General features: G+C 36.8%; 1 protein-coding gene across 2 annotated transcripts in view; it reads right to left on the minus strand.

The window, feature by feature from the left end:
- Synj1 (synaptojanin 1) overlaps positions 1–14324 on the minus strand; it is a 71903-nt gene that overhangs the window by 28331 nt on the left and 29248 nt on the right. Inside the window, exons 9-14 of one of the 2 annotated variants that reach the window (XM_028756323.1) lie at positions 13982–14151; positions 12990–13071; positions 10817–10969; positions 8112–8268; positions 3290–3481; positions 1593–1677 (exon numbers count right to left, since the gene is read on the minus strand). In XM_028756323.1, coding sequence (XP_028612156.1) covers positions 1593–1677; positions 3290–3481; positions 8112–8268; positions 10817–10969; positions 12990–13071; positions 13982–14151 — 839 coding nt within the window. Of the gene's footprint in view, positions 1–1592; positions 1678–3289; positions 3482–8111; positions 8278–10816; positions 10970–12989; positions 13072–13981; positions 14152–14324 lie in introns of both variants that reach the window. The other variant, XM_028756325.1, reaches the window with a different exon arrangement.

The raw sequence follows: 14324 nt of genomic DNA on the forward strand, positions 1-14324 counted from the left end.
TTGCATTCTCACCTGGAACTCAGCACTTGGGAGACAGAGGCAGAAGAATCAGAAATTTAAGACCAGCCCCAACTACATGGCTAGTTTGTGGCCAGACTGGGTCCTTGTCTGAAAAAGACAACTCTAGAGTAAAAACAAAACAAAACAAAACCACCCAACCCCCCCCCCCAAAAAAACAACACAAACAACAACAACAAAAAGCCTTGAAATTTTCTTCTATATTTTTAAGTTATTTTTTACATTGGTGTAGTGTACCAATGTGTGTGGGGGGCGGGGGGAGGGGAACAAATCAGAAGACAACTTGTAGGAATTGGCTTTTCACTTTTACCATGTGGATTCTAGTGGTCCAACTAGGTCATCAGGCTTGGTGGCAAATATCCTTATCTGCTGACCTAGCTTGCTGGCCCAAAAGTTGTATTTTCAAGCAAAAGTGAGAATTTTTATAAAACTTATATTAGCTACTATAATCTTTACTGCTACCTAATAGTTGAAGATTTTGATGAAATATCCATTGATGATACCAACCAAAACAGTACACTCACACTGAAGATGTGTCAAAATTAGGAATATCTACATACACAGTGAACTTTTCTAAATGACCAACACACAGTGTTCTAGACCACTCCATGGAAGAGAAAGAGATTTTAGTACAACAAAAGCACAGAAAGCTCACTAATCGTGTTGAGGTGCTCAGCAGTTACAAGCACATTCAGTCCCCAGCACTCACATACATGATGGCTCCTAGCCATCTCTAACTCCAGTCTCAGGAGCATCTGATGGCCTCTTCTGACCTCTGCAGGCAGCGCCTGTATGTGGCTCACATACACAAAGGAAAAACACTAATATACATACAAACAAACAAATCTGTTTTTTCAAAGTTCACTAACAAGGTTTTAGATTCTGTTTTCAACTAACCTTTAAGAGGTACTACAATTTATTCAGTTTTTATACAGTACCTAACAAAGCAGACATTTTCTAGAAAGGTTATCAAAGTATTTTTCCAACTGTATTTTATCTGATTTTTCTTCATGTAACTCACTCATAACAATATTGCAGCACAATATGGAAGTACACAGAGCATATGTAAGAATCCAGGTTTCTCAATGTAGACATTAAGTGATCTGTAAAACCTGTAAAACAATGCCATGCTTCCTAGTAAACTTCTGATTTAGACATGTTAAGAAAGGAGAGGGGGAAATGTATGTTAACTGTCACAGGCTCTCTATCGTTGCTGTATGGTATGTGCATGCATGGCCATGTGCACTACAGTGCACACCTGGAGGGCAGCAGTCAACTCTGCAGAGCTGCTTTCTCCCTCTCCTTTTTATAGTGGTTCCAGAATCAAACTCAGGTCAGCAGGTTTGGAGAAAAGCCATCTTGCCAGTTCCTGTTATTTTAATATAATTATTTATATTTTCAGTCTTAATTTCTAATATAATATCAGTATTTTAAGTTTAGAAAAAGACTCATACCAAAAATATTGAAAACTGCTATTTACAGTTTAAAAAGTACCTTTCCACATATTTTCTCAGTTCCATCATTGTAACAACTCATTTACTTGTCTTTCCAGTGCTGTTACCAAGCTAGCTCACCTTGCATTCACAATGTTCCCAGCATTCAGCTCCACCATTTCTTCAAAGCCAATTGCAAAAATATCAGTTGGCTTACTTCTCTTATCTATAATTAAGCATCCAAAAACACCTTTAAATATAACATAGGTCAAATGGCAACCTCATCCAACAGAGTACAGTCCTAGATCACATAAAAATTTTTGAATTTAACCAAATTCATATTGAAGGTAAAAATTTATCAGTGAGCCACACTGTTGTAAATTTAAGTCTGTTTAAGAATATTTTGAAGATCCTTAAGAACTAAATAAAATCATTTAAAAATAACTGTTAAAATTTGTGCCACAAACAACAGAGAAACAGTCACTTCTTAAAGGTGAAAGTGAATCAACTCTGCAGAATTAAAGGAATTATTCTGAGAAGATGATTGAGAACCAGAAGATATTTAGTGGCGGGGACGGTGGGCAATGGTCACGCCTGCGTCTGCTCATCAGAACACAACACCTGATGAAGCAGTTCTTGCTTTTGTTAGCAGACAGGAGGCTGAAGCTTGAAGGAATTAAGGAGGGAACTTCCCTATACACCTGACACACACAGCACTGGGACCATGATGCAGCTCAGACCCTGCCTTCGCCACACTGGCTGCGGGCCCCTGTCTGTGTTTTAGGCTCTTCATCAATGAAACTGGAGTAACAGCCTCAATGTAATGAGTTTGCTATGAGAATTAAACATGTGGGAAAAAAAATCTATGATACCGTTTTTACTGTTATTATTAATCATTCTATTATTATCTCTTTTCCAACTAGGATACTGTAACTGAAAACGGCCAGATTTTAATAAAATGTTTGAAAGAAATTCCAAAAGCTAAGATATGATTGATTAAAAAGGACTAAAAAAAGGAAAATTTCTACCTCGCACAATTTCCTACACACAGCACCTTCATGTATTAATATTGGTAGCAACAGGCTATTTTTAAAGGAAGTTTAAGTGCATTCTTAAGTTCCTAACACTAATTACTATCATGTTAGAAAGTTCTATGAATAGCTTCAGGGCAGAGTATCCACAATGGACAACTAAGTTTTGTGTTTTTGTTGTTGTTGTTGTTGTTGTTTTGCGTATGTGTGTATGCCACATCTGTGAAACCTCAGAGTTTTAAAAGAACAGAAGGCCCTTTTCTCTCTGAGCCATCTCTCTAGGCCTCTATAAGACTGCTCATGATCCTCCCTGGAAAACGGAACATTCTGGGCTTAAATCATAAAGAATGAACGATCAACTACAAAATAAACTTGGGTCATGTCTATTTAAATCAAAACAGAAGTAGTTTCTCTTATATGTGTGGCTGCCTTCAAAGATGTCCCTATCCCAATCTCCTGAGAAACAACTAGCCAAAAAATTTTTTTTAAATTTTCTGTTTGTTTTGTTTTATGAATCAAAGTTTTACTGTGTAGTCCAGGCTTGGCTAGAAATTAGAGCAATCCTCTTGCCTCAATCTCGGGAGTGCTGGGATTACAGATGTAAACCACCATACCCAGCTCCACTATTGTTTTTTTTACTAAATAACAAATTGTCTACAAATAAAAAGTGAGGTAAGATTTTATCAGACTTAACCTGAGAAATATTGGCTTTCAAACTAATTTAAAAGGCTGAGTTTCTGTTCTGAATTAGTTAAGTGTCACACTGAAGTCAAGACTTTAGTTAAACCCCTGATATAAAAATCCAACCTTGAAACTCCTGGATGCCAGCTAACTTGGGAGCATCCAGAAGCCAGTCAGTGAGCGTCTGGTTCTTGAATGCTATGCTGCGGAACTGCTTCCCACCATTCACATTCCAGGTTCCAACGCACACGCGGATTTTCTTGGGCTTTGAATATTTGTAGAAGTTCTCACACATGTTCTTTAAGACTTTGGAGGATGCTAACAAAAAACAAGATGCAAGAAAACATTAGCTGCAGAAAACCACTCGTAAAGGTGTTTTTCATTAACAGACGGTATCTAGAAAATACAACTATTGTCACAAGCACAAATAAAACGCATGCACAGGTGCAAGGAAGAGATCAGCCTTGAATGGCAAGCCCAGCCAGAGGTAGTAACCAGACTGAGTCAATGAAATTAAAGATTGGACGTAAGAACTATTACAGAATGACTGTAGAAACATAAAGCATGCAGGAGGAACAATTCTGATTCAGTGGTATGCTGGTTTATAATACATAAAACTTACAAGCTTTCCTTCCTTCCTTCCTTCCTTCCTTCCTTCCTTCCTTCCTTCCTTCCTTCCTTCCTTCCTTCCTTCCTTTCTTCCTTAGCAACACAGCAACTAACTTAAATTGTTATTAACAGGCTGGTAAAAATACAAATTTTATTTCTCCTTAAACAAAAACACTTAGAAAACACCTAGAGTTAAAATTCCAATTACTGACAGGCAGCTTGATGAACAATGGCTCTCTCACAAAAATGAGCATTAGGGAAGGAGATGAGATGCTGAGATGAAATCACTACTGAATGCTTCCCTGTCAGAGAGGAGTTCAAGTGCTCAATAGAGACCTGCAGGGTCTGGCTTCTGCCTTCAGCTTCAGCCCTCTCTGTCCACTCAGCACTCAGCCACAGGCCAGATCAGGCTTGCTCCTATTACAAAGCTTTAGCCTACAGTACCCACCGCCTGCAATACTCATCCCTTCTTCCTTCTGCTCTTTACTTTCAACAAGGCTTCTTTGCTCAGCTGGTTAAAACTGTACTATGCCTTTCAGGTCCCACTGTCCTCCCTTTCTTAGTTTCATATCTTTCATATTTTGCCAAATAATCTCACCTTACTATGTTATTATTTTATGATATTGAGAACTAGCAGTGTCCTGAGAACTGGGATTGGGAAAGGTCAGTACCACATTAGTCTCATGACAGTAGTTTTGACTTCTAAGCCACTGGGAACTGAAGTAATTTGGATAACCATATCTCCATTCTCTTAAGAGCAGATTTGTACATTTCTCAACCTCTTCCTGTTTGATTTGATTATCTATAGTAGTGACTGGGTGCAAACAAAAGCAAATTATTTGCTCTGTCCTCAGTACCACTAACTAAAGCTGACAACATCCAGCAAAAGGCCATTCTCTATTATTATGGACATTATGGACTTTAAAGTCATCCCTATCCACTCAGTATCAAAATGTCAATTCTGAGATTGTAAAGCTTAAAGAATTGAGCAAAACAGCAATGCCATGTGAACAAAACCGGGCTGTCATGTTGTTTGAATTAATAAAGTCAAATCACTTTACGAATAAAATAAGGTAAAGTATAATCCTAGTTTCTTCTCAACATGCTGGCACCTTAAAGTGCTTAAAGAAATGAGTCTGTTAAGACCACAGATGTTTAAGCACTATATCCTTACAGTAATGGTGCTCATTACATAACCCAATGCACAACCAAGTGTTCCCTCCTCACTTTCATTTAAAATAAAACACTAACAGTTTGTCAGAAGAGTCACAACGGTGATTAGGCAGAATGTCCTAGTAAGGGAAGAGAAGGTGTTGATTTGCAGCTAAATTTCTGGCAAGACTTTTGCTTTGTCCTGTTTGCTACAGATTCACCTTAAAAGACAAGATCATAATCCACAGAGAATGAAGAGATGAAATTCCTATGAATACATAGGCAAAGAAAAGAGGAGCCAAATTAAGTACTACCCATGCACCTGCTCTGACTTGGTGAGCAACATGATGCTGTTTAAAGTGAGGAGGTTTCAGATCTTGTTTTAGTGCAGGCCTGTAGTTCTAGAGAACAAGTCATCAGCAACGTAAGGGAATTAGCCAGCAGCCTCTGTGCAAGGCAGTGCTGAGTGGATCTAACCAGCATGCACAGGATCTGGACCAATGCAAACAGCCATATCCAGACCTTTTCCTGCAGTCTGTGAAGAGTAAGATCTAACAGTGACAATGTTCAAGGAAATATAAAATGAAACTTAATCTAGCTGAATTATCTTCCATTGGAATATGCCTGTGATGCAGGAAGAGAAAGAATCTTGTATATTTCTTCCTGAATAAAGTACTTATTTTCTGCAAACTTAAAATTTTTAGAGTAATAATATTAATTTATTCTGTAATATGATAAAATTACACCTGTGTGTGTTCAACATCAGCTTTACAAAAATAAAGGAAAGGTTTCTTTTAGTTATATATTGATTTTTCTATACTGTACCTGACTGTAATGTCTGTTCAGAAACTATGGATGCATCAAGAAGAAAACAAAGAATCATTAGTAAAACAACAAGTTACATTTAAAACTTATTGTGTCACCTTAAAATCATCCTGAGATGGCATTATTTCTTTCAAGTTGACAACTTGAATTTGTTTTTTGAAGCTATAACACCAAAGACAATAAATAATAACTGATACAAACCCGTGTGTCTGAAGATATCCTGTACTGACTCAGTGATGTCCACTGCTTCACAATGTGAAGGTTCTCCTCTTCCAGAAGCTCATGTGCATGTGTGCGTGCACATTGCATATGTGTGTGTATGTGTGTGTACGTGAGTGTGTGACAGAAAGAGAGAGTATGAATATAAAAATCTAAGAGGCTGAAGGACACCAAAGACATAGAAAGATATGTCTTAACACATAACTTTTAATATTCTTTTCTGGGACTCATCAATTGGTAACTGCTATCAGTTCAGTTATAACAAGACAAGTGCATTCTAAAACCATCAACTATGCTATGTAAAACTATGCAAATTCTTGTGGCTGCAAAGGTTTATAGGAAAAATGCGGTTGGTTATCACATACAAAAACTTCAAAAATGACACACCAAAGAAGACAGGAACCCAATTTAAAAAACAGCATAGTACTATGTATGTTAAATGGTTATGGAATGAATGATTATACAATAGTAAGGTACCACATCTAAAAAAAAAAAAAAAAAAAAGAAGAAGGTGGCTTGTAGAAATGGGATCCAGAAGGGCATAGCAACTGTGAAAATTAGCAAAAGGGCTATAAGAGATGGATGGGAAATTGACATCAAATGTGGGTGGGTATGGCTCGAAAGACACGTTGAACTGCAGAAGGGAAGATGTTTAAGGTATGTGCATATGGCTATGCACGTTTTGTATGTCTGCACCCATATTGGTTCTGCTGGGCAGTTTTCTGCATTTGCCTAATGTTGCTTGCCAGCAAAATCACGCAAAAGCTCATGCAAAACTGGCATCATGTTCACATTACCTAATGTATCAACCACTGGAACAAGCTGTCTCTCAGTGTCAGAAGAGGCATGGCAGTGGAGCTGACCACGTCTGAGAGGTATGGGACACATGGTGCGATGTGCAGGGAACTAGACACCGCTGCTCAGCTTGGGGAGCTCCTGAGCGGCTTGCTTCTCCTCCCCTCACACACTTACTTTCCATGGTTGTTTATTAATGCCTCCACATCAGAGTAGGCACGGGTGCAAAGAAGTGACAAAACAGAAATCAGCCAGTCTCCACTGGAAGCCAGGAAGAAGTCTGAAGTTCAAAGATGTAGTAAGTATCAGACTTTTTTTTAAAAAAAAGAATTTGAGTGGGTCCCATCCCCCAAGACTACTTATATATTCCTGAGAGGCTGCTTGTAATGAACAAACTTCATAGCATCAGGAGAAGTCTGACATTCTATAATCACCTGTATGGTCAGTCTCAAGAGGGTATTATTACTAGACACAGGAAATGTCCTGTGTGGAGAGTGTGTGCGGGAAGGTTTGGGGCTAACAGAAAAAGAAGTCCACAGTGCTCTAAAGTTCTAACGGGAAAAAGTGGAACTAAAGGAATCTAAGTGAGCTTGTCAATTATACCTCAATAAAGTGGAGAGAGGCAGGAAATCTAATGTATTACAGGTACAAACGAATGCTCTTTAGTTTCCTCATAATATTGCTTTTATGTATTAACATGGAAAGTTAATTTTTTGACATTTAGTAAAAGACATACAAAAAGGTAAAAAGCTATGTTGGAGAAAAACTTACTTTGAAGGCTATATATTTATGTCAAATATTAAAATGGATTGTAGGGATTAGTGGCCAACAATCAACACTACTTTCAATCATTACTATGATTTAAGCTGATTCAAACAATAACAACCAAAGTTAGGATGTGGTTATAAAAACATTTGTGGTGTTGATAAAAAATGAACCAATACAGATACAAGGTTTTCTCACTGAAGCACTGCCTGTATAGCTGGATTACTGACTGTTTTAAAGTGCGACCCTAAACTCTGTGGAATCTTCCCTTGCATCAGGTTAGCAGCACTTAGACTACATAGTCCCCAAGGCATAATCTATAGAAGAAAGTACACAGAGTGTTCAGAATAAAACAGCCAGTTTGTGGCTGTTTTAAGGATCACAGTATTAACATTTGACAAGTGAGAAACTTCATTGGAGAATCCTATTTCATAAAAACTACTTGTATAAAAATTCCTTCCAAAATTACTTAAATCAACTATAGCCTAGGAACTATTCACGTAAATAAGTTTAAATATACTTTTTGGGGAGACTTTTAAACAATATAAATAAGTGAAGTAAATAAAATATAAACTATGCATACCACGCAAACTCCCAGTAGTTAGAAGTGCTCGGGCTTTGTCAGCCAAATCGCTGTTTAGAGTATTTCCCAGAAGTAAAATGTCAATGGCCTCTTGCTTGGAGCTGTCGAAGAAGTTATTCTGGATGGTTCTGGTGACAGATCGTGCACCATCTTTTAACTTTCCAGCCTGTTGTGGGAGAAAGGAGCATGGGCTCTGGTTTGAAATACTGTTGATTTTGCTCAATGGGTATTTTGCAATTTTAAATTATTTTTTAAAAAGTTCTAGTATTAAAAGGGTTCTAATAATTACCCTTTAAATGTATAAAAACATTGAAAGGCTTTAAAATGTAACTGTTCCCTTCCCGTCTGTACAAAGAAAATGACAAACCAAATGCCACAACTTCATCTAGTAATATACTGAACAGTCAATAATTCACATTGTGTTTTTTTGAATTAAGAAAATGCCTTTCTACATCATAACTTTTAAATGTAAGGATGGCTAGGTAGGAAAAGGTAGCGAGGACAAAGGATGACACATTGGACTTGCAGCTCCTAGAAATGCTTCTAAGTGCTCTGATGGTACAAAAGTGAGGTTGTACCCCAGTAATTTAATGGTAGTTAATGACAGAACTGAATCTAAAGCTAAAGGTCTTGTTAAAAAAACAAATTTGTAATTACATCTCAAATATGATACATAAATTTTAGTTTGCCTATTAGAGATATTTTGTTGCCTATACAAACATAATTCACAAAAATAAATACCTATTCCAATAGTGAGAGAGTTGATTACAACTATAATGAACAGATATGTCACTTATCCATATTATAAGATAATATTTATTTTGATCCTATAGAGTTTTGACTGTCAAAAATAACTTTTGTTTGGAATGTGTAATTTTCATCCCTTTGAAAAATAACAGTAGCTATAGGCTTCTTTTTAAAATAAAGAGCCATTTTTATATGCCACTAAATGTAATAAAGCAATAATGTAATCATTATTTTTTGTCATAAAATAAATAAAATGATGTTATTGAAAAAAGGACACTCACCATTCACATTATCAGGCAATTAATCAAAAGGAGCCGAGAGAAAGGAAAAGAAAGCAGTTCGGATGTTAGATTTTAGCTCAATTCAGACTAGTATATTTAATATTAATATATAAAGATTTCATATCTATATATTATGTTAAAGATAAGCATACTGAACATATATGTAACTTATGTACATATATTGTCTTAGTCACAGCAGAAACCAAAGGCAGAAGAATATAAAAGAATATTTTAAAGCAAAAGTTGGACAGTTGGAGTTTAATAACAAGAATTATGCTATTTTAAAAGGAGTAAAGGAAAGTCAAGCAATTTCATGTTTTCTACAGAGAGCAGTGCTTAGGGACTGCGACTTCTACAGAGCACTCCTGAGGGACAAGAGGCACCCTGCTGTGAGGCCAGTCTGCAGCAGAAGAGGCAGACTGAACACAAAGACTCAGACTCCAGATGCCCAGTAATCCTCAAGGGAAGGAACCCTGGCTGCTCGGTTGCAGCTCCTGAGACCATTAAGATAGTAACACTTTCTCCTTTTGTTGACTGATGTTTTTGTTTTGTTTTTTAAACTGGGACTTTTCAGACTCAGTACTCTCCATATACCCTACATTGGTCTCGAACCTGTCACAATCCTCCTGTCTCAACTTCTCCAATGCTGAGATTATAGGTATGAACCTCCATACCTAGCTAGATGTTCTCACTTTTATCCAGAAATAATTTGAGGAATTAAGAGATTTAGGAAAAATTAAAGTAATTTTAATTTAATTCCTTAAACTAAATAGTTAAACAAGATTTAAGTACATAGAATCATAAAACATATTCCAAATACAGCCCCAAATCCCACAACAAAGACCAAGTACAAAAGAGAAAAGTAAGCCGGGCAGTGGTGGCGCCTTTAAGTCCTAGCACTTGGGAGGCAGAGGCAGGCGGATTTCTGAGTTCGAGAGTTCGAGGCTAGCCTGGTCTACAGAGTGAGTTCCAGGACAGCCAGGGCTACATAGAGAAACCCTGTCTCGAAAAAAAAAAAAAAAAAAAAAAAAAAAAAAAAAAAAAAAGAGAGAGAAAAGTAACCTGAAAGTAATACAAGTAGCTACAAGTCCTGACGAGATTCAGAATCGTAACTACATCCACACAGCACCCTTACTACATAGAGAGAGCTTCCTTTTAGAAGCAGAAGAAGCAGAAAGTAAAAAGTTACTGATTGAGCCCAACTAATCCTGGGTTCTTTGCACTGCTTGTATAAATTGGTGACAGATAGTATGTCCACCCACTGTTTGTGACATGCATGCTTCCTAAATAGAGGACCTGGGTCAAGTGACACACACAAAGACAAATAAGACAGGGTACTCTATTAGGACCATGTTGTTGTTGTTGTCTTTAAATCTTATTTAAAAACAATATAAACAATTCAAAAAGTAAGAGAGGTAGACTATTTTAAACCATATAAAATAATATAAGTTCATACATAGTGGAATATCTTTAAAAGTATATTGACCCCTTAAGCCTAAAGAATTTTCTGTTTCACTAATGATCACAATCTATGACATGTATCAGACAGGATATGAAAGTATAGGGAAACAACCCTAAAAGATACCTGTTAACATAAAAAACTATTAGTTACAAAGTCATTTCAGAACTTTCTACAGAGAGGAGAAAGATGAAAATCAGTGACAGATCTGGCTCTACCTTGGCCTTCCCTTCAAGGGCTCCAGTGCCTGCATAGATTTTACTGATGGAATCGCCATTCACAGACCACATGGACCGGAAAACTTCTTGAAAGCGAGTCACCAACTGAGGCTTTTCAGCCAAGCCCAGAGCTTCCAGCTGTTTAGCTAGCATCTGAAAGAGCAAACAAGGATTTTTAAGGTAAATATAGCAATATATTCATTGCAATGTGACTTTTTACGACTATTAGAATTAAAGTTAAAATTTATAAATATACAACTCTGAAAGTATTAACACTTTATTGGGCTATGTTTGCTACCATCTCAATTTTTTAAGGTAAAACTTGTAGTTTTTTTTTTTTAAGGTAAAATGGTATTTCAGGAGATTCAAAAGAGAACATGAATTTGGAAATAAAAGATGTAATTTTCCCTTCAATTAATCTTATAGCCATCTATCCCAGTTTACCTTGCTCACTAAAGAAACTAGCTAAGCCACAACTAATCTATAAAGGAGAGCAAAAATATGTACCAAGTTTACCTAAATATAAATACATTTTCATTTTGGACTTTCTTCTTGAAGCTTGGGTAATTAAGGTCACATGAACAAGAGAAGTGGCAAGCTGCTCCTAAGTGTCATAAGGAGGTCCTGAAAACATCACGGCAGCCTTTTATATATGCAGTCTATAGACTGATGGCATGTTTAAAAGAACTATGGGTACCAAGTGAACATTTCAAGGGCCTTTGGGCGACAGACCCTCCATAGTGGATGGCAATATAAGCATTGTACAGCTACTGATCTTGGACTCCAGCAGTCCAGACGCAATGTCTGTTCCTTTTACTAACTTCATCAGTTAGCTCTCCCTGCTGTTTTGCTAAGCTCCTTACATTTTCTTTTCTGTTAGGTGTGGTAACTATCTATAATTACAAAAGGTTAAAAAATATATTAAGGCCCCTCAATGGGCTCATTTTATTACTGAGGCTTATGTTAGAGTTATTCTGTGTTTACATGGGACATAAAATAGCCTAAGGGTCTCCTTTATTGGTTAAATCTTTCAATCTTTAAGAAGTGGGAAAAGCAAACTTCACTTTAGTGTTTGTTGGTATAACTCTAATTTGGCAATAAGTTTTGTAACTGCCTAACCAAATGTGACTGACAGAGGGGCACATTCTCACATCACACTTTTAATAGCAAAGGTCAACTGAGACAGACTGGCAATGAACACTTGGTAAGTTAAGTATAAGAACTCCAATAAGTGTGGGCAGATCTTGTAAACATAGCCAGCCACCAAAAGCCAGGGCCTCAATCAAATCTGAGCCATGTGAATTTATCTAATTACCACTTGACTTCTTTCACATCTCATATGTCATAAAAAAAATGTCAATGATAGGTTTCAAAAAAATCAAAACAGTAAAAGTTATTTACTTACATAAAAATATATGTCTGCCATTGAGAACTTTATACAACTGGATTTTCATTTTTGAGACAGAAGCACAGCTTCTGTAATTAATTAACTAATTCACTGGCCATATTTAAGATCATTAACTAGAGAAAAAGAAATCAGTTACTTTCTATTTGGGCCTTTATAGTTCTTGAAAACTATGTCCTTCCTAATACAAAGAGAATGCACCACCACGTTATGGCCCTGACTTACTGGACAGGGAAGAGCTGGCCAGCTCAGTGCTGCTCCAGTTTACTGACTGTCTGAGACTCTGCCTGCACTAGACGCATGGTGAGTCAACACTAACATAAACATAAATAATGCCACTTGGATTGAGTTTCAAACTATCAAAAATATAACTTTATAGAAATATACAGGTAAAGATAGATTTTAAAATTAAAATCTCAAAATCTTCAGCATTAAGTTAAAATCCATGCACACTGTTTCAAGAAACAGGCAAAATGATGATGATGATGATGATGATGATGATGATGATGAGCACCTCAGTCTCCACGCAGGCATCTGTCTAAAAAGCATGTTAAGGAACAGCAGAAGGAAATAGTTGACAGCTCTCTGAGCAGATGAAGGGAACACTTAAATCACACGGGGTTTGAGACCAGAGGTGGGGTGGGGAGAAAGGCAAGAAATAAAAACAAAGGTCTGTAACAAGGCTCTGTTTCATTACTTTATACGACTGAGAAACACGGGCTTTGCAAGAGCACTCGGGATGCACATGGCACAGGTAGTGATCTTTACCTCTAAGCCAAGGAATGCCTGCACACTATTTGTTCTATCCAGACAGTCCAAGCAGTTTGTTCGAACTGTACCACTCTGGCACCTGTAACAATTTCGATACAGTTACATGGCTGGTTTACAACAATGAATAAACATAAAGGAACTGGCAGCCACAGAAAGGGCTAAAATTGGATGCCCTTCTACCTCCCGTTTTATACCATCACCATTTTCAGGCACAGTTAGCATCTACACATACCTAGCATCTACACGTCAATGTTTTATCACATGGTTTTCATTACATATCTACCACACATTTATTTTAACTAAGCCTGTATACAGGAGATAAATATACATTCAGGTTTATAATCCTACTGCTCTTTCCCAAAAAAAAAAAATAACAAATATTTTGGGAATTTTTTAAACAAACAAACAAGAACTCTTCTACTAACTTCTCTATAAAGCTGCTATAACATAAAAACACAAATTGAAAAAAGCCAATAACTTTGATCTTTGTAAGTTTACTTCAGTGTAAAATCTGATCTTCAAAACCTTTCAACCTTTTTCTTATTTCATGTGCAAACAATGTAGACCAAAAGTAACAGTTTCCCTTTATTTGCATGTAGTGGTCGTTACTAGAATCAAGAATTATTGGAACTTAAGCTTCTCTAATAGCATGAAGTCGGAAGCCAGGGGAACTCTGCTCTACTGCTTCCCAGTCATGTGACCTGGAGCAGCTCAAGCCCATGCCTCCGTTTCCTCAGATGCAGAAGGCACGACCATAGATACTGTTTGTTACAATGAAGACACACACACTGCTGACCCACATTATACTCTAGATGATGAAACTTATTAGTATTATTTATTGAAATATGGAAAAAAACCTAAACTTAACATAAAGTATTAAAAATATTAAAATTATAAACTGCAACATAAAGAAGAAAAATTAAAAGTTCAATGTTAAGAATAATTTATAGCAAAGTTCCAATTTAAAGAGAAGAATAGAACCATCAAACCTTTGAACTTCACTGCCATCGAAATAAAAAAATCCATAATCTAGAAACTTCTGGACTTGTGGTTTGAGAACACTGTGTAATTTTTCTGCCTTTCCTCCTTTAACCATTTGATGATAGTCAAAGGACACCATGTGGATATCAGAAGCGTGTTCAGAGGCTTTCAAATGACTCTGAAAGTAAAACAGCAAATGGTCACATAAATGTCAGTGTGGTCTATTGCTGCAGCCACCACACACAACGTTCCAAGCTGTGGCACAGATAGTTCTCTGAAAATTTGCTAACCCCTCCCCCAAAACTTTCACTGACACTGGCAGCAAAAGGAACACTTTTTGATGCCTAATGG

Source organism: Grammomys surdaster, unplaced genomic scaffold (assembly GCF_004785775.1).
Source record: "Grammomys surdaster isolate TR1022 unplaced genomic scaffold, NIH_TR_1.0 126118, whole genome shotgun sequence".
NCBI lineage: Eukaryota > Metazoa > Chordata > Mammalia > Rodentia > Muridae > Grammomys > Grammomys surdaster.